This window comes from Hibiscus syriacus, unplaced genomic scaffold, assembly GCF_006381635.1.
Source record: "Hibiscus syriacus cultivar Baekdansim isolate YM2019G1 unplaced genomic scaffold, ASM638163v2 tig00110548_pilon, whole genome shotgun sequence".
Classification (NCBI taxonomy): Eukaryota; Viridiplantae; Streptophyta; class Magnoliopsida; order Malvales; family Malvaceae; genus Hibiscus; species Hibiscus syriacus.
This window is the reverse complement of record NW_024062775.1, coordinates 4,991,418-5,019,060: the sequence shown is the minus strand read 5'-3', so window position 1 is coordinate 5,019,060 and position 27,643 is coordinate 4,991,418. Positions and strand designations below refer to the sequence as shown.

Sequence of the window (27,643 nt, the reverse complement as noted above, 5' to 3'; positions counted from 1 at the left end):
GCGACGTAGTAGGTCGCCCGGAAGGCATGGCGACCTACGGCCAACTGTGGATTTCACCCTATTTCAGCAAATAATATGGGGAGTGCATTATCTCGTAAATTATTTATTTTGAAAGCATTATACCGTGAGTTTTGCCCTCCAGATGGATCATAGTCCAACTGGAAAATCAACTCTTCAACCTATCAATAAACAAATAAGGCATTGTAGAACCTTTCTATATACATTATACTCTCTCTTTCAAGTCATGATATGATATTATGCTAAGGGCAAAACTCAAAAGGCTCCATTCTCTAGACCATGGGTCATCAACCTGTTCTAGAGCTTATACTGCAGCCAATTCTGTGAAGTCAGAATTTCTTCTCCATGATTGCCTCGAAGCATATTTAATGAAGCTGACCTTGAAATATTTATCCATATGCGGAAAGAGCGGAAGCAGCAAGACCAGATTGTGTGCACCAGCTTCTCGAATAACCGTTGTAGGATCTTCTACTAGTTGTTGCACAATAGATAAAATAAGAGAATCACGAATCTCAGGTCGGACAAATTCAGCATGCTCTCCAAATGATTGAGCAACCAGCAATCTGCGCTCCTCATTCATGTGATTTATCTGAATTTAGGAAACCAGAAAGGAAAAGACCGATATCAGGCTATGGCAGATATAACTGAGAAAAACAATAAAAAAGCAGTACAGAAACTCACTTGTTCCCAGCACTGGGGGAGTAATTCTGTTTCTGTTCTCATCTCACCGACATTTTTAGCAAGGCTAACACATGCATTGAACGAGCAGAAGGGATTTAGTACCATAACAAAACTTAGCTATTGGATACTGTAGACACCCATTTTTGTCCGGGCCTTTTTTAAATTATTATTATTAATTATTATTTTTATATTTATATTATTATTTTATTAATATTATATTTTTACATATTTTGGCAGGCCAAAGCCCATTACAACCGGCCCAAACAGTTGACCCAACATTGCTAGGGTTTCACCCTATCTCCCCAGCCGCCTCCAACATCTACCGTCAGATCTGGAGGATAATGAACGGCCCAGGTCGCCCCAGGTTAGGGTTTTAAACCCTAAAAATATCAAAGCCACCGCCGCTTGGTCTCCCAGCCGCCGCAGCTTGACTTTTCAGCTTCCACCGACATATCAGCCATCGCTTGAGCCGAGTTTCCCCTCGCCGACGCCGAGCATTCCTTGAGCAGTACCAACAGTGACAGAGGTCATCAATCAAAACAAATCACAGTAAAAAAATATATAAAAAATGGGAACAAATCTCATCAAATCCAAGAGTTATCAGCATTAATATAGGGATATCATTCCCTACGAACTCAGCCATCCATCAGTCACCAATCACAAAGATCAACATAAAAGAAAAGAGAAAGAGATGATGAGGGGACCATTGGGGTTTCCAGAAAAGAGGAGTGAAAAAAAAAAAGAAAAAAAGAAACAAAAACCACAACCGAAAAAATAAGAGAGTGGAGAGATTTACCTAGGTTCGAAGCCGGGGAGCCCCAAAGTCACCGTGGAATCCGAGAGGTCGTCAGAGTCTCGGTGTTTCGAAGGTAATCTATCCTAAATCTAAAGGTTTAGGTTTGGTTTTAGGCTAGGTGGGGTTGTTTTTCGGGTTGGGGTTGAGTGAGGGAGTCTTTTGGGACCTTTTTTTATCCGGCCACCATGGGCTCCGCCGTGGCCACCACCGGTGTAGGGCGGTTGTTCCTTCCCTGATGAGGGAAGGGCGAGAGAGTTCTCTGCTCTCTCTCTCTCTCCCTATTTTGTTGAGATGAGCCAAATGAGAAATGGGGAAGGAAATAAGCCGGTTTTGGGCTTATATCTCCAAACCGAAACGACGACTTTTAACAGGGGGGAGGAATTCCGTGTTTTCGTGATATGGGTAAACTACTCTGTAGGTCCTTGAGCTTTGTAATCTCACGATTTAGCCATTGAATGAAGTTTCATTTTATTTGACTTTGAGCCTTTATCTTTTCACTGTTACATATTAGTCACTATCCATGCTTTATGGCATTTTTGTCTATATTTGATAATGGTTTTAATAAATTAAAAATATTTCAATTTAATCACTGATTCCATGTATTTTATATTATTTGCGTTATTAGAATTTGGTCACCATATTTGTAATAATTTTATTTTAGTCACTTATCTTACATGTTTCTGTGATTGCTTGAATATGATCATGATATTTTTAATTCTTCCATTTTAGTCACTGTGCTAGTGTATTGTTCATTTTCATTGACATCCTAATTTGGCCATGACATTTGTAAAGTCTTTATTTTAGTCACTGTTAGTATTTGGTTTAATTTCTATTTGGCCCTTTAAGTTTCTGTTTTTCCATTTTAGTCCTCTAACTTTCTGTTTTAGCTTTTTAGTTCTTTATGTTTCTGTTTTTATTATTTTGGTCCTGTAACTTTTTTTATTTATTTACTATTCAGTCCTTTGAATTTCTGTTAATCATATTTTAATCCCTTAATTACTTATTTTTTGTATCTTATTTTGGTTTGTAATGTTATTTATTTTTTATTTTTAGTCATTTATGTATGGATGTGTATTTTACTCATTAGTTAATTATTTGTATTGTGTAAATAATGTGTTTAATTTAATTTAATGTAAATCTTTGTATTTCTAATTACATTTATTTTCATTATATTTTTATATATGTATGAAATATTCGATTATATTTTCAAGAACACGTATGCGTAGATTGGGCGTGGAAAGTACTACTTGGTCGAAGTGGTACGATCCGATACGGCATTTTAACGACATAGGAACTTACAACAAGTCGAGTATATTTTACTAATTAATTTATTAAAATGATGCAATGTGTGGTATTTTAAGTGACACTCACTTTATTTTGTGTGAATGTAAATTTTAAATTTTCATTTTGTATTCGATTCACGTTTTTAAATATTAATTAGGAGGGAATATTCTTTAACTGATAAGAAATATTTGAGTTAGCTTTCCCGATGGAGGATTACTAATTTTGATATTTCTTTTCGAGTTAAAGAATTTTCTCTAGTTATTTAATTCGAAGCAAATTAATCAATGTTCGATAAATAGATCATTTTTAACTTTATATACGATTTATAATTTCCATCATTTACGATGGTGTGTAAGCGACACAGTACCAATTTTGGGCGTTGTAGGGGTGTTTATCCTTCCCCACACGTAACCGACTCCCGAACATGTTTTAAATGAATCTTTGGTAACGTAGATCAAATTTTTGTCTTATAAAACTATTTTTCTTAAAATTGTTTTTAAAAGACGTTTTTAGGTATTCGACCTACCTAACCCAAAGGTCGATGGCGACTCATTTTTAATTTAATTTTAATTAATCCATAATCACCAATTTTTTTTTTAATTAAAGTCATAATCGTTTTTAAAATAATATTTAATTGTTTTACAAAAAAAATGGTTATAACAGCTTGGCGACTCCGCTGGGGACCTTTTTTAGAGAGTCAAGCTGTAGGTCGCTTACACATTGTCGTCTTAGTGGAAATTATAAGTTTGAGTACATAGTTAACTTATGATCCGTTTATTGAAATTTTTAATTGCTTCGTTTTTTGTCATACTAACATTTATTTTTGGCTTTCAGCTTTGGCAAGATTTTATCATTTTTTTTCCTTGTTTTGTTTTCCTTTTGGGTCGAAGGTAGGTATGTTCCTCCTCACATACATCACTCGCATTAGCATAACATAAGCTCTAGACACGAGCTTCGATCCAAATTAGTCGGGGTGAATGCTTTACTCTCGTAAGAATTTATTCTTCGTATGAGTTTTAACAAATAACCCATGGGATACATAACTTATACCTTCGTAGGGATTTATTCCTCGTACGAGTATAAGGTAATGAATCCCCTCGAATTGAACTCGTTCCGTTCGAAACCTGTAATGGGTGAGGATAGAGGGTTTGGCAGCCCAATGGGGCACCGACATCAAGGACAATTCGAGTCCCTTTTTCCCGTTAGAGCCAAAACCATGCATATAGTGAACTGTAGAACGGTCACCCTAGGTATAGCTATATCGAACCTATGTCCGTCAGTAGGTACCCAAACTAAGTGTACACCAAGGAGGAGCGTTTCTAAACCCTTATCTTTTGCTAAGTTCGTAGAATTTATTTTCTTTTTGAATAAAAGTATGCGAACTAGATATCATGCGGTTAGGACTAATTTCTTGAAAATAGATAATTGTGGGTAGAAAGCATGTCCGGGTAGGATTGCTATCTATTGAAGGCATGTTCGGGTAGATATCATGATGGGGTAGGTGTTATATTTATCTCTGAATAACATTTTTATCCGTATCAATTATTTTACATGTACTAACTAATTTCTTTTCTTTTATTTGCGTGCACTAACTTATCTATTTTATGCTGTTTGTGTCTTTTTTCATTCTTCTCTGCATTGCATCATCATAACATAATGCGAAAATGTTGATCAGCAAGGGGATATTCGAGAGAAAATTTTCACAAGAAGAGATGAAAGTTTTCAATCAAGTAGTCGCATATACAGACATGCATTGAGGGCTAAAAGAAGTCCAGAATACAAGAATAAGACTCGCTCGAAGATAGTGCAGCATCCGAGACTGAAATGATGATCAATTGAGCCAAAGAATACTCCAGTAGTAGATTTTCATTTACAATCATTTCATCTCTAGTCATCAAGGATTGACGCACTGACTTCCGCATCGTCGGGGCATTAACGGAGTCATATTACAGAAACGCTTGAGGGGCATCGTTTTCGAAGACGAAGATCCGAGACGAAGCAGCGATCTATTTCAGACTCAGCATCTAAGCGAATGCATGTCTGTAAAGTGGATTGTCTTGTGATGTGAAGGCTTTCATCACTGGTGAAAATTATTCTAAGATATTCATCGTTGGGATCAACATTTATGCATTTGCATTTGCATCATTTCATTTTGCACAACATTCATTTAAGCAGGTTTACATGCATTAATCGTACCTTGCTGGAAACTTTGAGGAAGCACTTCTAACTATGCAATTGCATTCACACAGTACTGAGAATGGATGCAAAATTTGAGGAATTAAAGAAAGAGTTGAACGAGAGTTTGCAAAAGATGCAAGTTGAGTGGGAGGTTAAAATGGAGCAGATGCAAAAGACCACTGTGGATCGTATCCTGCAAAACCAAAAAGACCTAGTTGGCCAAATGGTAACAAAAATGGCTGAGCTCAACCAAGGAAGAAGCAAAGAGAAGATTTCCTCGACCGGAGGAACCTCCGAATGTGTGATAGCCCACGCTAGTCCCCAAATAATTATTTCACCCCATAAGCTTCCAAGCCGCCAAATGAAAAGAGTCAATAACGAGATCCCGGAGAATCTGAAACAGTGGTGCAGAAAGACATTCCAGGGAATGAGAGGACAAAACTCTCACAACGGGATGGATGCAATAGAACTAGTGCTAGTTCCTGACCTGGTGCTCCCGCCCAAATTCAAGATGCCTGAGTTTGAAAAGTACGATGGAACCAGTTGCCCTAATGTCCATCTCACGATGTTTATTCGAAGGATGACTGGATACACTAAAAATGATCGGATGTTGATCCACTGCTTCCAAAACAGTCTGACTGGACCTGCTTCTAGGTGGTATAACCAACTGAGTCGTGCTCAAGTCCGCTCTTGGAAAGATTTGGCTAGTACCTTTCTGAACCAATACAAGCACATGATTGATATGATCCCTGATCGAATAATGCTGCAGAATATGGAGATGAGGAGTGATGAGAGTTTCCGACAATATGCTCAACGATGGAGGGATGTCGCATCTCAAGTGCATCCACCAATGACTGAAAGAGAGTTCATCACTCTATTCATAGATACATTACAGTCTCCTTATATTGATTACATGATAGGGGTTGCCACTAAGAGTTTCTCTGACATCGTCATGTGTGGAGAAACGATTGAAAGAGCTATCAAGAATGGCCAGATATGTGGTACTAGCCATATTGACATTGAGGAAAGAGCTGAGGTCAGTCTAGTGGATTTAGCTAGTATGGGGACCGTGTCTCATAATGTTTTTCGTAAAAAGACATGCATCAATCCAATTCCGATGACATATGAGGAATTGCTCCCAGTGCTAATTGAGAACAACCTGGTGATTCCAGTTCAATCCAAACCAAGAACTGACCCATATCCTGAAGGCCATGATATTAACGCCATATGCAGCTACCACATTGGGATCTCAGGACATACCACTGAGAATTGTAGGGCGTTGAAGCACAAGGTCCAAGATCTGATTGATTCAGGGGGCATTGACGTTCAATGTATGACGAGACATTCTGATCGGGAGTCGGCTGGGGGCATCCATCAGTAGATTTTGTTGCATTCTCATGCATGACATCTTGTTTGAATTTGTTTTTCTTTTGTTCTTCTTATGTTTAAATGTTTGTAAATCACTTGACTTTTGAACAATTTCAATAAAATGCTTCCTTCTTAGGAAATGAACAATGAGCAAATTTTAATCTTGAATTCTTTGAATATCATTTTAATTAAAAGCATTTTAATAATTGAGGTTGTAAATCTTTGACAAATGACAAGATTGAACCCTTGAAAAATAAAGACCCTTTGATCCTAATCAATCATACATCAAAGCAAATACCCTTCCCTTGAAGGAACCAATCTAACCATCTCCTCGCATGAACAATCAACGATCTTGGCATTCAGGTATGTGTTAGGAGCGGACAAAATGGGGCAACTAGCACATGAAATTGCAAAGCAAATTAGTTTTTACTTCTGTTAGTGACGTTCAATGATGATCATGATCTTCTCAGATGGAATGGTCAAGTAGGTGAATCTAGTTTAGGTCAGTTGCTTGGGAATTGAACTCTAACGATGAGATTTTCTGACCTTCAACAAACACCGAGACTATAACAGGTTTTCCTCAGTGAGCTTAAGAAATGGAATCCGTAAACAAAAAAAAACATATTTATGTATACAATAAAGCTGAGCTATTCCGCTAAAGCAATTGGTTATAGAGGAAACTCGAAAACCCTGGCTTTATGAATAGATTACATTCAAACCATGACATTGATCGGGTACTTGGCAATCTGGTGTATGCTCCACTGTGGTTGTCAAGTCGAAGACTTTGTGACGACATGAATAATTCAGCTAGCCGAACAAAGGCAATTATAAAATATATATGTACAGTAAAGCTGAATTCAGCTAGCCAAACAATGGTAAATCAAATCAAATTTACTAAAATAAGGAGTTTCGGTGAATATGGACTAAGGGAGTTGAGGAACACCTGTTATAGTCGAACTCACACGAGCACTCAGGAATCTTATTTTTAGACCGATATTTCTGCACTACCTTGACTAGGTGAACCTACGAAGCCTGAACAAATGAAAGATTTTAGAGAACTGAAATAGAAGTGTTCTAAAGAGTCTAGCATTTGATTATGCTAGTTGTGTCATTTTGTTCGCCTCTGATCAAAATGTCAAACCACGAAAAAGGACATGCCACGATCTTCACGATGACCAAATAGAGGAAACACACCTTAGAATTTAGGTAGCCAACCTCTAAACCCACCTGTCAATCTTGGTATTTGTCAAAGATTTGTAACTATCAATGATTAAAATAGTATTTGATTCTTTTGATATCCAATGAATTCATGTTTTATGATTTGCTTCAATTGTGAAAATTAGGAGGTAATATTTTTCAAAATTTTGAAAATTCAAAAAAAACATTTTCAAACAAGATAAGTTATCCGGAAATATCTTGGAATTCAACAAATATATCTCCGAAGCTCAGAATCGAAGCTGGACAAGAGAAGCTATTTTGGGGCAAAATTTGATGGGGCAAAGAAAACAAATTGTCTCGGGTCAAGGTTTGAAAGAGTACACCCTGGTGGAAATGAAGACAAACCGAATCAAAGATAGAGTGAAGACTGCTCTCGCAGCCATTCTCCTTACAGATTGAGAAACATACATCAACTCATACATACATATATACATACATCAACACATACATGCATGTTACATGATTTTGCATAGTTGCATTAAACATTTATCATCAGGTGCATTAAAGACATTTTTCTCTTGAGGACAAATTCAATAAAAAAATCAAATAAATTTCATCTTGACATCCATCGTAACATCCAATATAGTCAGTCAAAAATGCATCATTTTGATCTCTTAGGAAATCAAAGCTTGAAAATGACCATATGTCTCTAACTTGAAGAAACAATGACATCCACAGATGTGACTTCCTGAAGTCAACAATTAGGACATTTCATCCGCCAGCAGGAACAAACAGACTATCAGTATCCTTTGATATTGTTTCTATCGAAACAAAATGTTGTCTCACTATAGGCAATTTCTTTTGTAAAATAAATTTTGTCTCGCTTGAGACAGTTTTTTAAAAAACAAATTTTGTCTCGCTTGAGATAATTTCTTTAAAAAAACAAATTTCGTCTCGCTTGAGACCTTTTCCCTTGGATATACAAATTTCGAATTTGTTTCACATTAAGCAAAGTTAATATCACTTGAGATTGTTGTTTCTTTTAAAACAAACTTCGTCTCGCTTGAGATATTTTTCCTTTGAGATACAAATTTCAAATTTGCTTCACATGAAACAAAATTAACCTCACTTGAGATTGTTGTTTATTTCGAAACAAATTTTGTTTCGCTTGAGACATTTTTTTCTCTGAGATACAAATTTAAATTTGTTGTACTTGAAACAAAATTAATATCACTTGAGTTTTTCAAAATCGATTCGTCTCGCGTGAAACAGTTTCCCCTTTAAAAATAAACACCTTTGAGATTGTTTCCCTAGAAACAATATCGACAATCTTTGAATCTTTTTCTCTTAAAACGAATTTTGTCTCTCTTGAGACAGTTTCTCTTGAGATAAATCTTTGAGTCTGTTCCTTTTGAATAAAAATCTTTGAGTTGTTTCTTTTGAAACAAATATCTTTGAGTCTATTTCTGTTAAAACAAAGTTTTGTCTCTCTTGAGACAATTTCGTAAAAAAAATCTTTGAGTCTATTTATTTTGAAAAAAAGTTTGTCTCTCTTGAGACAATTTCGTGAAAAAAATCTTTAAGTTGTTTCTTTTGAAAAAATATTTGAGTCTGTTTCTTTGGAAACAAAATTTTGTCTCTCTTGGGACAATTTCTTTTGAAAATCATCTTTGAGTATATTTCTTTAAAAACAAATTTTGTCTCTCTTGAGATAGTTTCTAATGAAAAAATAACCTTTGGGATTGTTTCCTTTGAAACAAATTTCGTCTCACTTAAGACGTAATCCATCTTTGAGCATGTTTCTTTGGAAACAAAATTTTGTCTCTCGAGACAACTTCTTTTGAAAATACCCACCTTTGAGATCGTTTCTATTAAAACAAATTTTATCTCGCATGAGACAGTTTCTATCAAAATCTTATCTTTGAGTCAGTTTCCCTTGAAACCATTATCCCTAAAGATGGTCAGTCGTCCTCACCACGTAGGAACTGTGTCATCCCCTGACCAGATCTTCTCATCACGTAGGAGCCTTGTCAACCTTAGATAACCAGTCGTCCTCATCACGTAGGAACCGTGTTATCACCTTTAGATGGCCAGAACTCTTCATCACGTATGAGCCGTCTCATCACTCGACCTGATCTCCTCATCACGTGGGAGCCGTGTCAACCTTTGATAACCAGAACTCTTCATCACGTATGAGCCGTGTTATCACCTTCGTAAAGATGGCCAATAACTCTTTATCACGTATGAGTAGTGTCATCCCCGACCAAATCTCCTCATCACGTAGGAACCGAGTCACCCTTAGAAGACCCAAACTCTTCATCACGTATGAGCAGTGTCGTCCCCAACAACCACATATCCAATTTATAGACAAAAAGGAGAGAACCAGACAAAAACGTGTTGTCTTGTTATCTTTGCCCTATTCTTGTTAATACAAGAATGCGCAAAGAGGGGCAGCTGTAGACACCCATTTTTGTCCGGGCCTTTTTTAAATTATTATTATTAATTATTATTTTTATATTTATATTATTATTTTATTAATATTATATTTTTACATATTTTGGCAGGCCAAAGCCCATTACAACCGGCCCAAACAGTTGACCCAACATTGCTAGGGTTTCACCCTATCTCCCCAGCCGCCTCCAACATCTACCGTCAGATCTGGAGGATAATGAACGGCCCAGATCGCCCCAGGTTAGGGTTTTAAACCCTAAAAATATCAAAGCCACCGCCGCTTGGTCTCCCAGCCGCCGCAGCTTGACTTTTCAGCTTCCACCGACATATCAGCCATCGCTTGAGCCGAGTTTCCCCTCGCCGACGCCGAGCATTCCTTGAGCAGTACCAACAGTGACAGAGGTCATCAATCAAAACAAATCACAGTAAAAAAATATATAAAAAATGGGAACAAATCTCATCAATTCCAAGAGTTATCAGCATTAATATAGGGATATCATTCCCTACGAACTCAGCCATCCATCAGTCACCAATCACAAAGATCAACATAAAAGAAAAGAGAAGGAGATGATGAGGGGACCATTGGGGTTTCCAGAAAAGAGGAGAGAAAAAAAAGAAAAAAAGAAACAAAAACCACAACCGAAAAAATAAGAGAGTGGAGAGATTTACCTAGGTTCGAAGCCGGGGAGCCCCAAAGTCACCGTGGAATCCGAGAGGTCGTCAGAGTCTCGGTGTTTCGAAGGTAATCTATCCTAAATCTAAAGGTTTAGGTTTGGTTTTAGGCTAGGTGGGGTTGTTTTTCGGGTTGGGGTTGAGTGAGGGAGTCTTTTGGGACCTTTTTTTATCCGGCCACCATGGGCTCCGCCGTGAGCCGCCGTGGCCACCACCGGTGTAGGGCGGTTGTTCCTTCCCTGATGAGGGAAGGGCGAGAGAGTTCTCTGCTCTCTCTCTCTCTCCCTATTTTGTTGAGATGAGCCAAATGAGAAATGGGGAAGGAAATAAGCCGGTTTTGGGCTTATATCTCCAAACCGAAACGACGACGTTTAACAGGGGGAGGAATTCCGTGTTTTCGTGATATGGGTAAACTACTCTGTAGGTCCTTGAGCTTTGTAATCTCACGATTTAGCCATTGAATGAAGTTTCATTTTATTTGACTTTGAGCCTTTATCTTTTCACTGTTACATATTAGTCACTATCCATGCTTTATGGCATTTTTGTCTATATTTGATAATGGTTTTAATAAATTAAAAAAATTTCAATTTAATCACTGATTCCATGTATTTTATATTATTTGCGTTATTAGAATTTGGTCACCATATTTGTAATAATTTTATTTTAGTCACTTATCTTACATGTTTCTGTGATTGCTTGAATATGGTCATGATATTTTTAATTCTTCCATTTTAGTCACTGTGCTAGTGTATTGTTCATTTTCATTGACATCCTAATTTGGCCATGACATTTGTAAAGTCTTTATTTTAGTCACTGTTAGTATTTGGTTTAATTTCTATTTGGCCCTTTAAGTTTCTATTTTTCCATTTTAGTCCTCTAACTTTCTGTTTTAGCTTTTTAGTTCTTTATGTTTCTGTTTTTTATTATTTTGGTCCTGTTACTTTTTTTATTTATTTACTATTCAGTCCTTTGAATTTCTGTTAATCATATTTTAATCCCTTAATTACTTATTTTTGGTATCTTATTTTGGTTTGTAATGTTATTTATTTTTTATTTTTAGTCATTTATGTATGGATGTGTATTTTACTCATTAGTTAATTATTTGTATTGTGTAAATAATGTGTTTAATTTAATTTAATGTAAATCTTTGTATTTCTAATTACATTTATTTTCATTATATTTTTTATATATGTATGAAATATTCGATTATATTTTCAAGAACACGTATGCGTAGATTGGGCGTGGAAAGTACTACTTGGTCGAAGTGGTACGATCCGATACGGCATTTTAACGACATAGGAACTTACAACAAGTCGATTATATTTTACTAATTAATTTATTAAAATGATGCAATGTGTGGTATTTTAAGTGACACTCACTTTATTTTGTGTGAATGTAAATTTTAAATTTTCATTTTGTATTCGATTCACGTTTTTAAATATTAATTAGGAGGGAATATTCTTTAACTGATAAGAAATATTTGAGTTAGCTTTCCCGATGGAGGATTACTAATTTTGATATTTCTTTTCGAGTTAAAGAATTTTCTCTAGTTATTTAATTCGAAGCAAATTAATCAATGTTCGATAAATAGATCATTTTTAACTTTATATACGATTTATAATTTCCATCATTTACGATGGTGTGTAAGCGACACAGTACCAATTTTGGGCGTTGTAGGGGTGTTTATCCTTCCCCACACGTAACCGACTCCCGAACCTGTTTTAAATGAATCTTTGGTAACGTAGATCAAATTTTTGTCTTATAAAACTATTTTTCTTAAAATTGTTTTTAAAAGACGTTTTTAGGTATTCGACCTACCTAACCCAAAGGTCGATGGTGACTCATTTTCAATTTAATTTTAATTAATCCATAATCACCAATTTTTTTTTAATTAAAGTCATAATCGTTTTTAAAATAATATTTAATTGTTTTACAAAAAAAAATGGTTATAACAGATACTAAAATGTGATTCTTTGAATTGCAACATACATCCATTATAATTCGCCTCTGCTGTTCATCTGGACGTTTAATCAAATTGAAGAGTGTGTGTGTAAATGAATCTCGATATGCTGCTATCTGGATTCCTCTCAGTAGCACACATTATCAGCGGAAGAAGCTCCTGAAGATGAGTAAAATAAATATGGGATCCAAATAAATAAGATAGGCACCTAACACCTAACATAGTCAGAAACTGACCTCCCGATGATTGATCAAAACATATGGTACAATCTTAGGTAAGGAATCTGCAAGGAATTGAATCGTCGCTAAACCCTGTTAATTTATATAAAAGAACTTGGCATCAGAGATGATAGGTTTACTTGAATTTCTTCAATAGGAAGCACAAGAATAGAGCAGACATGGAGAACAATCTCAAGGGTGGTGGACGAGGAGTGGGAGGAAAGTATAGTTTTAAGATAAACTATGATATTCAAATGGAAAACCACTCAAATTTTAAACAGACGTGAAGAAACTCATATGGAATTAGAGCCTCAATCTAGCCACTAAATCCAGAGACAGAAAAACCCCTGTTACCACCCTTGAGGATAACGATATAATATCTCAAAAACTTACCGTATTTTCAGGAAGAGCTCCACCACCAAGGTTTTCGGAATTTAAATGCAACCCATCATCTTCTGATGGTGGTTTCTCATCTCGTTGAGATGGGATTCTACCATCTGGGAAACCATCAGTAATGTTAGAAGGATTCATAACCGATTCTGGCAAATTTTCTTCAGGCTTATGAACACTGCTGTCAAATGTTTGAATTGGCATTAACAGTGCATTTCTGTCTACAATTTATGTTGGTTCAGTATGATCAGAGATTAGAGTTCTATTTTCATCCATATCAACGACTTTCTCTTCTGTCTGTATTGACTCTTTCTCACCAGAGCTGGAATCAACTAAATCCGAAATATTTGTTTTCTCTGCCTTTAATCTTTCCACTTCCATCTGCAAAGATTTTATTTCTTCTTTGTAACTTTCTAAGGCCTGGGAGCATCTTTACGCTCATTTGCCTTCAATGGGCCTAAATCAGTAAAGGGAGCATCTCGCTTTTGCCGATGTATTTCCGGTGCATGATTTACAGTACTGATTACACTTGATTCTACATATTCATACAACATAAAAGGAAATTACTCGTCCCAGAAGCATGGTGGCTAACTAATGATAAAAGCATGCACAAATAGAACAATCCTACAATGCTCAATTTACGTCCTGAAATCCTACAAAGCCCACCAGGTATTGCAAAACAGTTGCCAATTAAAAGCAACTGATGCACAAACTGAGGTGTCATTCCCAAACATTGGTATGAATATCTAGGATGGTTAGGAGAAAACTACATTTCATCTGTGCATGGACATGGTCATGCAAGGTGGCCAACCTCATGGAATGCAAGAGGAGCCAAAAAGAATCATTTCCTTCATTGTTTACCCTTATGCATGTCACTCACCAATAGTGAGCCTATATTTGATTTAGGTAACCACTCTTAGACATGCTTAAAATGTTAGAGAGATATATTCTCTAGAAAAATCGTAAAATTTAAGAATAAAATTAAAATTAGAAGATTAAACATGCTTAATTCCATCACAAACAAAAATGACAGTCCAAAAGGCAATATAATATAATTATTAGCCGATCATCAAAAGATTCATTATTTTGTTTTTGTTTTCTCCTTTATCCCTTTTCCTTGGTATTTGAGGACATTTTTTTAGTACTTAACGACCTTTGTATTTATAAACTCTTCCTTCTCCCATTTCTGCTCTTGATTTCCACCCATCTCTACAGTTTCCTGGTATGTTCTCACTCTACAGTATCCACTTTCGATTTTCGTTTTCTTTTAAACCTGTTTACAGTTCATGGGAATTTCCCGATGTGTAGTTTTGTTTTTGGTTTATGGGATTGGGAATTTCAGGTTTTTCTATCGATATATTTCAACTTTCTGATTTGGTTTGTCAATGGAACAGTTTAAGAATGGACAGGGAAAAGTATGAAAACAGAAGGAGAATTGGGTCAGTTAAAGCTTCTGTTAATATATGTGGAGATATGATTTTGGATGGAAATTCTTCACTGAAGAAACCCCCGGTTGATTTTCCAGAGGTATAATTTTTACTACAGCTGTGACTAGTGAAAACCCTTTTGTTTATATGTAAATTGTTGGGATTTTATAGTTTTCAAATTGACTGACAAAGTTGCAATCTCTGGGGTAACTTTTGTTTTAGAAGCCTGGTTCAAGGGTAAAAGAGCTTCACAGGCCAAGAAGGGGCACGGATAGGTACAAAGAGAGTAGAAGAACTGCAGAATCGGCAAAGGCTATGGCAGAATCCGAGCTTTTCGGTCCAAGGGAAACAGTTAACAATCCGGCTTTGATGGTCGAGGAATCAAATTTTAAGGCTAAGAAAAACGCATCAGTTGTCAAGATGAGTATTGAAAGTTATCAGTATGAAGAAGTAATGAGAGAATTGGAATTGGTGAAGCAAGAACTGAGTCAACTAAAGCTTTATATGGCATCTGTTATGGAAGAGAAAGCAAGAGCAGAGAAGGAATTTGAAGTCTCTAGGTTTAAAATGAAGTCTAATGGTGCCACTGTCGAAGCACTTAAGGAGCAAATTGAGGCAGCTAAAGAGGAACATGTGCTAGTTGAATTGGCTCAGATTGAGGCCGAAAAAGAAGCTGGAGAAATTGAAGCTCAAAGAGTGAAAGAAGCCGGTGAGTTCTCGTTTTGGACCGGGGAAACAAAGAAGAAAGTTAAGGACATAACTGAAGAGATTGATCAGTCCAAAGAGTTGGAAACAAAATTTGGTGCCACTTTGTCTGACATTAGCCTTTTACAAGATGAGCTGAAGCAAGTTAAGGGACTAGACAGTGTGTATCCGAGAGGTGATGACGATGACTTGAAGCAACAAGATGATAGTTTTCATAGTGTTGAAAGAGTGGAACCTTCAGTTTCCTTGGAGTCGGTCATGAAAGAACTGGAGGCAGCTAAGAAAGAATTGGATTCCATCAAAGATGAAGGGTTTCAGTATATGTCCTCCATGGATATCATAAGAAATGAGCTGAAACATGTTACAGAAGAAACAGCAAAGTTGAAGAAAACTGAAGAAAAGGCGGATTCGAAAGTTAAAAGCCTCAATTCGAAGCTGGTGAGAGCCAAATCCAAGTTGGAAGCAGTGACTGCAGCTGAAGAAAAGGCTAAATCGACCGAGATGAACTTTTCCCTCACCCTTGAACTGGAGGCATCAAAGAAAGAGAAAATGCTTATCACTGAAGACATTGCAACAATCGAGGCAGAAATCCAGAAAACTGAGCGAAACAGATGTAACCAAGAAAGATTGCAGGCAGCTGTGCAAGAACTTGAGGCGGTTAAGTCATCAGAAGCTTTAGCTCTAGAAAAGTTAAGATCTCTCATAGAGACCACAATGCAATCTAGAGGTTCAGCATCTAACCATAGTTCCACAATCACTGTCTCAAGGTTTGAGTATGAGTATTTAACTGGACACGCAGTTGGAGCTGAAGAGATCGCTGATAAAAAGGTTGCTGCAGCTCAGGCATGGATCGAAGCTTTCAAGGCCAGTGAGAGGGAGATATTGATGAAAACCGAAATGGCTCATAGGGAGCTTTGAGAATTGAGAGTAGAGGAGGAGAATGATGTATCATTTTCAGCAAAGAAATATGTGGATTCACCAAACGTGCAATTACCCTTGGTTAGAGTTAAATCCACGAAAAGCAATGGCAATTCAACCCCATCACGAAGAGCAAAGCCCCGTAAATCTGCCTCACCTGCAATACTTGAGAGTTCATCAAATTCATTCATCATTAAGAAGAAAAGAAAGTCTGATGCCAAATTTAACCAAATTCTTTGACGGTAAGTGAAGATACTAATTTTTTACCCATATTATTATTATTATTATTATTATTATTATTATTATTATCATTATTATTATTATTAAATATATATTAAATACATATATAAATAATTAATTACAGGCCCAATTACAACTGGACCGGCCCAGTTACAAACAAACCAGAACCGGTCCAGACCAACCATAAACCCTAAACATTTGGGGGTTTCAGTTAGGGTTTCCTAACCCTAATCTAGCCAGCCGCCTCAGACTGACCGTTGGATCTGGCACGATCCAACGGTCCAGATTGCTCCAGATGGAAACCCTAGGGTCTGATACCCTAGGGACACGCGGCCGCCGCTGCTACTCTCGCCGCCTCCGCCGCTGCCACGTCCCAACCGAAGGCTCCAGAAGCTCCAACGCCAGCCGTCCACGCCATGGCTACGGGGTGAGTCACCACTGGTAGTCCGGTGACTCACCGAGACCCCCTCTTCGGACCGGTTCGATGGCCACACTGGTGGTGGCTATAAAAGCCACCACCCGAACCTGAAAAAAAAAAAGAGGAGGAAGAAGACAGAAAACAGATCCCAGAGAGACAAAACCGAGAAAAAAAATATATATACAAGATACTACCAACGATCTCAGCAGCAAAGAAACAAAAAAGAAGGAAAAAGGAAGAAGAGAAACTTACCGAGGAAGCCCCGACCACCGGATCTCACCGGAACCTTCGAAACACCAAAGGTACTTTTGTAGATTCGCTCCGATTGGGAGCTTTTTAGGAGAAAATAACACCGGAACCGTCCTTAGGACGGTCCGATCTATCTATTAGTGTAAAAATAAATTTTTCCGGCCACCGGATGCGGTGGCCGGCGGTGACAGTCACGGCGGCACACGGTTGCCGTCCGGTGACCGGCTTCCCTCCGATGAGGGAAGCTAGAGAGAGGGCAGAGAGAAATTTGTTCTCTCTCTGTTAGAGAGAGAACAGAGAAAAGGAAATGAGAAGCTGGCCCGTAGGGCTAGCCGGTTTAGGTTATAAATACCCTCTCCCGAACGACGTCGTTTTGGGGAAGGTATTTCTGTAATTTCACAAAGGGTAAACCCCGTCCGAAGCCATTCCAATTTGTAATTTTTACATTCTAGTCACTAAATCGATTTTATAATACTTTTAATTCAGATCTTTAATTTTAATTTCTTTTATTTTAGTCCTTTATATTAAAATAATATATTTAGGATAAATAACAGATTTAATCCTTTAATTTTAATAAATAATATTTTAATCCTTAGTTTATATTTTTAATTTATTTTATTCTAATATCCGAATTTTAGATTATTTTATTTTAGTCACTAAATTATTAAATAAGAGAATAGCATGTTTAATCCCTATAATTCTGATTAATTATGAATTAGGTTTTTCGATTTTAATTTTACTATATTTTAGTTATTTATTTTAAGTATTTTTATTGCTTTTAAATATATAGTTAGAATCGTATTTTTTTAATTTTTATTTGTTATATATTTAAATATTGTTAAAAGTATATAATAAATAAATATTTATTTTAAATAAATTATTTTAATATTTAGTTTTCAATATCAAAGAAAAGGACAGTCTTAAAACAACTGGATGTCCTATTCTGATATTTTAAAATTAAAAATTAAACAATATTATTTAAATTAATATTTATCAATATCAAAGAAAAGAGCTGTCTTAAGGCACCTAGAAGTTCTTTTCTGATATTTTTAAATAAATAAATATTTTTTATATAATTTTGAATTTTTAAATTTTAATAATAAGAGACAATTTATAATTAAAAAGTACCAATTTTGGGCGTTGTAGGGGTGCTAATCCTTCCCTAAACGTAACCGACCACGAATCCCTTTTTATTATTAAAAAGAATGAATTTTTGGTTATAAACGCAGATCAGTTCAATTTTTTAATTGATGTTTTCTTAAAACTCTTTTAAAAAAATAATTTTTAGGTATTCGACCTACCTGACCCAAAAGGCCGATGGCGACTCCCCAAATTATTTTCAAAACCATTTATTCATATCGATTTTCTCGCCAAAATAAATATTTCGTGCCCGGACGAAAACCGGTTACGACAGCTTGGCGACTCCGCTAGGGACAAGTCAAACTTTAAAATCAATTATAAATTGTCTCTATTAATTAAAAATTAAAAATTTATATTTTTAATTTTTAATTTTTTTTCTTTTCAAAATTTTTATATTTTCATAATATTTATATGTTTTATTTTATTTGCAAATATTTTATTTCATTATTTATTTCTCTGTCAAAGGTTTGAACATTTCTCCTCACACACAACACTTGCATTGCATTACATAAAGCTCTATAATTGAGTTGTCCCTTTTAAGTGGGAGTGAAAGCGACGTCTTCGTGAGAATTTATTCTCCGTGTCAGACCTAGCAAGTAACTTTCGGGGTTCATATGCTCTATGTCTTCGTGAGAATTTATTCTCCGTGTCAGGCATAGAGAAATGTATCCCCTCGAATTGAACTCGATCCACTTTAGTCTGTGATGGACTAGGATTGAGGGTTAGCAGCCTAAGGAGGCACTAACATGGACAATTCGAGTACCTTTACTCCTAGATCTGAAACCCTGCATATAAAAAACCTTAGAAACTCTTCCAATCCGAAGTCATGCCGAAATTTTGTCTAAAATAGGTGTACACATAGGAGAAATGAATTTTAAACTTTCTTGTTTATTTATTTTCGTTAATGATTAAATTACATGTATATTTAAATTATTTAAATTTAGAAAAAGCATGTTTAAATAAAAAATATTTATGTAAATGTTATTATTGAATTTTTTTTTATGTAAACTAATTTATTTTCTTTTTGTGTGTTCTTTATTTTTCTGTTTGCATTGCATCATACAGGATAAAAGACATTGATCCTTGTGTTAATTGTCTCATTGGAAAGCCTTCATCTATGGATAAAAAGTGTTCAAATCAAGTAATTCTAAACTCAGAAGTAAGACAGTGGGCTGAGGATTTACAAAGACAAGAAGGAGACAGTCTGCAGGATGATTATGTATCTGACTTGGCCAGTTATGCTCCAGTTTCACTAAAAAGAAATGATATGCAAGATTTGCGAAGCATTTGGGAAAGTTGGGATTCAAACAAAAAATTGCAGTTTTATCAGACTTACGGAGACATCCCATATTTGCTCTATGTAGAAGTTGATGATGAATTACTCAGAGCCCTAATTCAATTCTGGAATCCAGGGTACAATTGCTTCACTCTCAATAAAGAGGATTTGGTCCCTACTATTGAAGAATACACAACTTTGCTACATATAGATGGGGCTTTGGAGAATCGAATCTATTCAAAGTCAATTAAAACTCAACCCTTTCGAGTTAAATTAGCAAAGATTGCCGGGGTACGAGAAGAATGGGTGGCATCCCGTACAAAACAAAAAGGCGAAAGCGAAGGCATTGCTTGGACCAACATTAAAGAACTTATTCAGAGTCATCCAGATATTAAAGTACGATTCGATTTATTTGCTCTGGGTATGTATGGTATGGTCATCTTCCCAAAAGTATTGGGATATGTTGAAGCTGCAGTGGTAGATTTGTTTGAACAGCTACCGAAAAAGATTAATCCTGCTTCTGCAATCCTAGCAGAGACCTTCAGATCGTTAAATGCTTGTAGAAAGTTAGGAGGTGGACGATTCTCAGGGTGTACCCAGTTGTTATATGTTTGGATCCGTAGTCATTTCTGGAGGACAGAAAAAGTGTCATACCGACGCTTTAATACGGATTACTCACCATTAAAAGAATTTCTGGAGCAGGAATGGCCGAAAGAAATTAAGAAAGATATGTGGATTAATGCCTTTCGAAATCTACAGAGCAATGACGTGATTTGGCGAGCCCCGTGGCAAATCCAAAGGGAATTCTTTTACAAATGTGGAGATTACAACTGGATAATGCTGCTCGGATTATGGGGAGGAATTGGATATGCACCACTTCTGGTTATAAGACAGTATGAAGGTCGTCAATTTGTACCTGTCACTGCTGGATTACAGTCATCTGAGTTCGCATTCTACAGCAAAAATTATAAAAGAAGTATCATGGAAGCCGTTACAGCTTGGAAAACAACTTTTTGTATCCGAGCTAAAGCAGCAAAAGAAATGCTAACTCCTGATTATGAAGAATGGAGATCTATCAGAAAAAACGAAAATATTCCTCTACCAGATCAAAATGAGGATATCTCTATGGAAGATCGCATTAAGGTGGTTCCGTCAGAGATTGAAATCTTGAGAGCTGAGTTTGAAGCAGAAAGAGAAGGCTGGTCGAAAGAATTAGAGCAAATGAGACAAGATAAAGCTATGTTAGGTGTTGACATTGATTTTCATTCATCACAATGTGCAATGTTGAGAAAAGATAAAGAAAAAGTTGATGATGAATTCAGAGCATTACAGAAAAATTATCAGGAGTTATATAAATCCCGGAAAGCATCAGGATCAAGCCAAACAACAATACAGATGACCAGAGAATTGAACATCGAGAAAAGACGAGCCGAAGATCTGAAAGGAAAGAATAGCCGTCTACTCAAAAGCCTTGAGAAAGGAAAGCAAAAAATGGAAGATTTTGAGGTCGACAGAAGAGAGCGAATTATAAAACACAAGGCTGAGCATCGCGAGATCATGAATGAAATGCAAAGAGAAAGAGATCGAGCCAAAGATTTAGAAGAAATGAAGAATGACATCTTTAATAAGTTTGAAGGTGAGAAAAATATCATGTTCAAGGGATTTGAATCTGAAATGAACCAGTTGATTGCTGAACTTGAAGTCAGAGGCCAAAAGATGGAAGAATCCAATGTTGAAAAAGAAAAATGGGAGCTGAAAAGAAAAAATTTCAACACCAGACTTGAGGTAGAGCAGGAAGTGGCTAGAAATTGGATGCGAAGATGCAGAAACAAAGATGTTCAAATCCAGAAGCTTAATCAAAGAACACAAGAAGCACGAACAAAACTTGAAGAAGATCTGGATCAGTCTAGAAACAAAAACTCAGAGTTTAATGCTTACATTTTGCAACTTGAGGAATCGTTGTTTCAAGAAAAGGTTCGTCTAGGGCCTAATGATCTCAAAGAAAGTAATGAGGAAAATGCTTCACTGCGAAGACGCATTAGAGATCTTGAAAAAATTCTGCACAATTGTCAAGTCAGAATCACTGAGTTAGAGCAAACTCTTGAATGAACAAATGAACAATGGCAAAAGTCAACTGAGTTCTAAGTTGAAAGAAGTGAAGAAAGAAGTAATATGGTGTTCGAGGCCATGGTACAAATGAGCGAAGTTGCTAGATATGTTGGGGAACTAGCTGTTGAAGCCAAAATAATTGAGCATCACGTTGATCTAGTTTCTAAGTGCGGAAAGAAGGTGTCATGGTTAATGAAAGAAATTATAGAGCTTAATAGGAAAGCTACGCCTTATCTGTAGTTTTGAACTATTATAAAGAAACTTTTGTATGCCGATGAAAGTTGTTCTATGACAGTTAACTTTTTGGGATCAATACCTTTTTGCATACATACATTTTGCATACATTCATCATTCATTTCATAATTTTCTCTATGAATAATTTTATAATTTTTTATTATTAAGATAAAATTCATTAATTAAAATTTGAAAAAAATAATAAAAGATTTTTCAATCGCAGTCATTCTGGCCAAAAGAGAAATACAACATCACTACGGTACTAGACAAGCTACTAAGAGAATTATGGAGGATAAAATACAGCGTATTGAGGAACAGCATCATAAAGAACAAGAAGAAATGAGAATGAAGCTGGAAAAAATTGAAGCCAGTATTGCAAATTCACAAAACAGTATGATGCAGAAAATAGAGGACATGTTTAAAAGGCAGGCTATCATTGGAAAAATGCCTGAAAATCCTGTATCTTTAGACCAAGAACCCATATATCCTCTAGGTTTTCCACCAGAACCAATTTATCATTCTGGTACTACACCTATACAAATCAATGCTCGTACATCTGCATTACAAGAAGCCAAACTACATGAAGATCAACAAATGAATCCTGCATCTTCAAGCAAAAATCCGCTTATATCCGATGTGAAAATAGGGGATCTTAATACTGAGCATTTAATCCCAGATTTGAATGAGCTGAATGAGAAACAAAAAGTAAATGAAGAATTGACCAGACAGATCAAGAGCTTAGAAGAACGAATGAAATCCGTGGAAATAACAGAATCATTCTATGGGTTTGATTCTAGTGAGTTGAGTTTGGTTCCAGACCTAATCCTCCCCATCAAGTTCAAAGCTCCTGAATTTGATAAATATGACGGTACTACATGCCCTTCATCCCACATTACAATGTTTTGTCGCAGAATGGCAGGGTATGTGAAAGATGAGAAATTGTTAATTCACTGCTTCCAGGATAGTTTGACAGGACCAGCTTTAAAATGGTATACTCAATTGACCAAAGCCAACATTAGATCCTGGAAAGATCTGGCTAAAGCATTTTTAGAGCAGTATCGCCACGTAACAGACATGGTTCCTGATAGATGGACTCTCCAAAATTTGGAGAAAAAGACTAACGAAACATTCAGACAGTATGCCCAAAGATGGCGTGACACGGCAGCCCAAGTTCAACCACCTTTGTCAGAAAAAGAGGCCACAGTAATATTTGTTCATACATTGAAGGCTCCTTATTTAAATCATCTAATGGGGAATGCAACTAGAAATTTTGCAGATTTGGTTATTTCTGGAGAGCTCATTGAAAATGTCTTAAAAAGTGGCAAAATTGAATCAAATGAGGGGTCTAGTTCCAAAAGACCTATGTACCAGAAAAAGGAGAATGAAGTCAACAATGCAAATTCTTACAACAAAGATTCATCGAAAAGTGTTACAATAACCCAGCCAAGGGTTAAGAAAGAGGAAACAAACACTAATCGAGCAGATTCCAGAGGATCTCGAAAGGAAAATGAAAGGTTTTCTTTTACACCTTTACCAGTACCATATGCTGAGATCTATGATTCACTGTTAAAAGCAGATGTCATACAACCCTATCCTTTGGTTCCCATGCAACCACCATTCCCTCCTTGGTATGATATAAAGGCACACTGTGTTTACCATGAAGGAATCACGGGTCATTCTATTGAAAATTGTTTGGCATTCAAAAGGGTGGTTCAAAATTTGATCAACACTGGGAAGTTGGAATTCAATACACCATCTGCATCAAATCATCCATTGCCAAATCATGGAGATAAAAACGTGAATGCAATTCAGGAAGAGAACAGAAAGAAAGCAAAAACTGACATTTCTGAAATTAAATCTCCGTTTGTTTGGGTATTCCAACAACTCTCTTTAGCCGGTATAATTCCACAACAATTCAGGCCAAAGCAAAATGAGGGCAAGAATTATTGTGAATATCATCAGGAGAAAGGGCATAAAATTCAACTATGTCCTGAGTTTAGGGATTTGGTGCAAAAATTGATGAACAATAGAGAAATAGAATTCTTTGAAGAAGGACCAGGAAAAAAAGAAGATGATGTTTGCTCATCAGAGGATTCTAAACCAAGTCAAAGAATAAATGATCCTGTGATCATTAATGTGAAATCATCTACGGTGATTCCTGCACCAATAAAGCTGAAAGTAGTTATCACCACTCCTATACCATTTCCATACAAAGATACCCGTAGGGTACCTTGGAATTATACTACCAATGTTTCAATGGTAGGAGGATATGTTTCTCTAGAAAAAACAGAAGAGAAAATACAGAGTTTGGGTACAACATCGAAGTCTGAAGCAGTGAACGAAGTCGGTTTCTTTACAAGAAGTGGGAGATGTTACTCTCCCGAAACATCTAATGCTTCAGAACAAGTGAAAACAAAAGGAAAAGCCATGGCAATACCTCAGAAGGTATTTGAAGATGAATCCCTTCCAGCATTTAATGAGCCTGTGACAGAAAAACAAGCTCAAGAATTTTTGAAATTCCTGAAACATAGTGAGTATAGTGTGGTTGAACAACTACACAAACAACAAGCGAGAATTTCCATTCTTGATCTATTGATGAATTTAGAAGCACATAGAAATGCTTTGATGAAAATTCTCAATCAAACATTTATCCCCGAAGATATATCCCTCAATAAACTTGACAGAATTGTGGGACATATAGCCGCTGACAATTACATAACGTTCACGGATGATGAAATACCGGAAGGCGGAATGGGGTCAGTAAAAGCTTTGAACATCACAACACATTGTCATGGTCATGTGTTGCCAGGAGTATTGATTGACAATGGATCCGCTCTCAACTTGATGCCTCTAGTCACACTTCAAAGAATGCCTGTGGATCAATCACACATGAAGAGTTATCAGAATGTAGTGCGAGCATTTGATGGAACTCAAAAAGAGGTGCTTGGGAAAATGGAAATACCATTGTTAATTGGTCCAGTCGTGTATAATATTGACTTTGTGGTGATGGACATCCACCCTACATATAATTGTCTATTAGGGAGGCCATGGATTCATTCAGCAGGAGCCGTTCCTTCTTCATTACATCAGAAATTGAAATTTGTTGTTGATGGTCAACTAATATGCGTAGGAGCTGAAGAAGAAATCATTGCGTCAGTAACAAGTGATGTTCCATATATTGACACCAATGATGATGCTCTTGAATGCTCTTTCCGAGCTCTTGAATTTGTAAATGCAACCTTTATTGCAGAAGGAAGCAAAATTCCATATCCCAGATTGTCTGATTGCACCAAGATGACGGTACAACAAACTTTAGGCATCGGAGCTAAAACTGGGAAAGGGTTAGGAAAGAATCTTCAAGGGATTTCAGTTCCTGTCAATATACAGATGAAGAAAGATCGTTTTGGGCTTGGATTTAAGCCCAATTTTCAGCAAAAGAACAAAGAGATGAAAAGAAGATGTGAAGACAGAAAGGCAAAATTGAAAGGGAAAGAAATCATCTGGGAACACATGTTTTTTCCACAGTTAAAGACTACATTCAGATCAGGGGGAACTATTAATGTAGAACAGCAGCTTGTTGAAGCCTTTAAAGAAGAAAAGTTGACGAAAGATCAAGACATAGTTGAAGAAGCTATGAATGGATTATTTATCAACATGATCATGAATGACAACAAGACTGGCAAATACTTGGATAGGATTCGCCCATGTTTTCCTGGAGAAACACTCAACAATTGGACCACTGAAGATCTTCCTATAGTTTTTAATATTAACGCAGAGTAATATTCAGAACTAATCTTTATGTTTAGTTCAAAAATATGAAAACTTTTTGTTATCTTGTAAAACAAATTATGTTAAATATAAGAAATTTTCTTTAAAATTTTCGGATGGCAATCATTCTTTACATTTTATTACATTCTTATATTTCATAAATTTACTATATTCTTTCGGAAATATGTCCGACTTAAATTTGCAGGTGTCACCGTGTTAATAGCATGTGTATTCCTAAATTTAATCCGGTGATAAATTTAGAGCATCCTATATGTCTGGAAGAAATCAATGGTTGTGAGGATGAACTGGAATGTGATGTTCCTACTGAACTATTAAGATTGGTAGAAAAATAAGACAAACAAATTCTACCCCACAAGGAAGAGGTTGAGACTGTGAATTTGGGAACAGATGAAGAGATGAAAGAGGTGAAAATTGGTACTACTCTGACAATCCAGATAAAACAAGAATTGATAAATCTCCTTCAGGAGTTCAAAGATATCTTTGCATGGTCTTATCAAGATATGCCCGGTTTAAGCACAGATATAGTGATACACAAGCTTCCAATCAATCCAGAATATAAACCGGTCCAACAAAAGCTCAGAAGAATGAGGCCAGAAATGTTGTTGCAAATCAAAGAGGAAGTAATGAAACAGATCAATGCAGGTTTCCTACAGGCATCTAAATACCCAGAATGGGTAGCCAACATTGTTCCCGTACCAAAGAAAAATGGGAAAGTCCGAATGTGTGTGGATTACAGAGATCTCAACAGAGCTAGTCCGAAAGATAGTTTTCCATTACCCCACATAGACACATTGGTGGACAATACTGCAGGGCACGCATGGTTTTCATTTATGGATGGATTTTCAGGATATAATCAGATAAAAATGAATCCTGAAGACATGGAAAAAACAACATTTGTAACCATGTGGGGCACATTTTGTTATAAAGTGATGCCATTTGGATTGAAAAATGCAGGGGCAACGTATCAAAGAGCCATGGTAACTTTGTTTCATGACATGATGCACAAAGAGATTGAAGTATATGTAGATGACATGATTGCCAAATCCCGAACTGAAGAAGAACATATTCAAAATCTGAGAAAGCTTTTCCAGAGATTGAGGAAATATCAATTAAAGCTCAACCCCGCAAAATGCACTTTTGGGGTAACTTCCGGAAAACTTTTGGGATTTGTGGTCAGCAAAAAAGGAATCGAGATTGATCCAGATAAAGTAAAAGCAATTCAAGATCTTCCACCACCCAATACAAAAAAAGAAGTTTAAGGCTTTTTGGGAAGATTAAATTATATATCTCGGTTCATTTCTCAATTAACTGACAAATGTGATCCAGTGTTCAAATTACTTCGAAAGAACAATCCTGAAGTCTGGAATGAAGAATGTCAAGAAACTTTGGATATTATTAAGAAATATTTATCCAATGCCCCAATTTTAGTATCACCGATGCCTGATAGACCATTAATTCTCTATTTGACGGTCTTCGAAAATTCGATGGGATGTGTACTAGGACAGCATGATGAATCTGGAAGAAAAGAAAAAGCTATTTATTATCTGAGCAAGAAATTTACTGATTGTGAAATTCGATATCCACCAATACAAAAATTATGTTGTGCTTTGGTGTGGACTACTCGAAGACTCAGACAATATATGTTATACCATACTACTTGGTTGATATCAAAACTTGATCCTTTGAAATTCTTAATGGAATCACCAGCTTTGACAGGCAGAATGGCTAGATGGCAGATGTTATTATCTGAGTTTGATATTATATATGTCAATCAAAAAGCGATAAAAGGAAGTGTAATAGCTGATTTTCTGGCCAGTCGTGTATCAAATGATTATCAGCCTTTGAACTTCAATTTTCCCGATGAAGATTTGTTGTGCATATCCATGAATGAAGAAGTCAGAACAAATGATGAATTTGTAACTTGGAAGCTTTATTTTGACGGAGCATCTAATGCTTTGGGACGA

The 27,643-nt window shown here is 36.3% G+C and overlaps 1 protein-coding gene and 1 pseudogene across 1 annotated transcript; one reads left to right on the top strand and one right to left on the bottom strand.

Moving 5' to 3' along the window:
- Window positions 1–153: 153 nt before the first annotated feature.
- LOC120130929 (RAB11-binding protein RELCH homolog) lies at window positions 154–13,704 on the bottom strand. The gene is made up of 5 exons (XM_039148074.1): window positions 13,178–13,704; window positions 12,803–12,877; window positions 12,596–12,725; window positions 700–774; window positions 154–607 (listed from the first exon to the last, which is right to left on the bottom strand). Exons 3-5 carry the CDS (start codon window positions 12,599–12,601, stop codon window positions 323–325), a joined length of 366 nt encoding a protein of 121 aa, XP_039004005.1. The 5' UTR covers window positions 12,602–12,725; window positions 12,803–12,877; window positions 13,178–13,704; the 3' UTR covers window positions 154–322.
- Window positions 13,705–14,516: 812 nt separating this feature from the next.
- On the top strand, window positions 14,517–16,474 carry LOC120130645 (annotated as a pseudogene).
- The last annotated feature ends 11,169 nt before the right edge of the window (window positions 16,475–27,643 follow it).

What these genes read in the sequence shown, in the direction of transcription:
- LOC120130929 (XM_039148074.1), bottom strand. An exon ending in TCCCCCAGTGCTGGGAACAA is followed by an intron (nt 608 to 699) that starts GTGAGTTTCTGT and finishes TCCTAAATTCAG; the next exon opens with ATAAATCACATGAATGAGGA.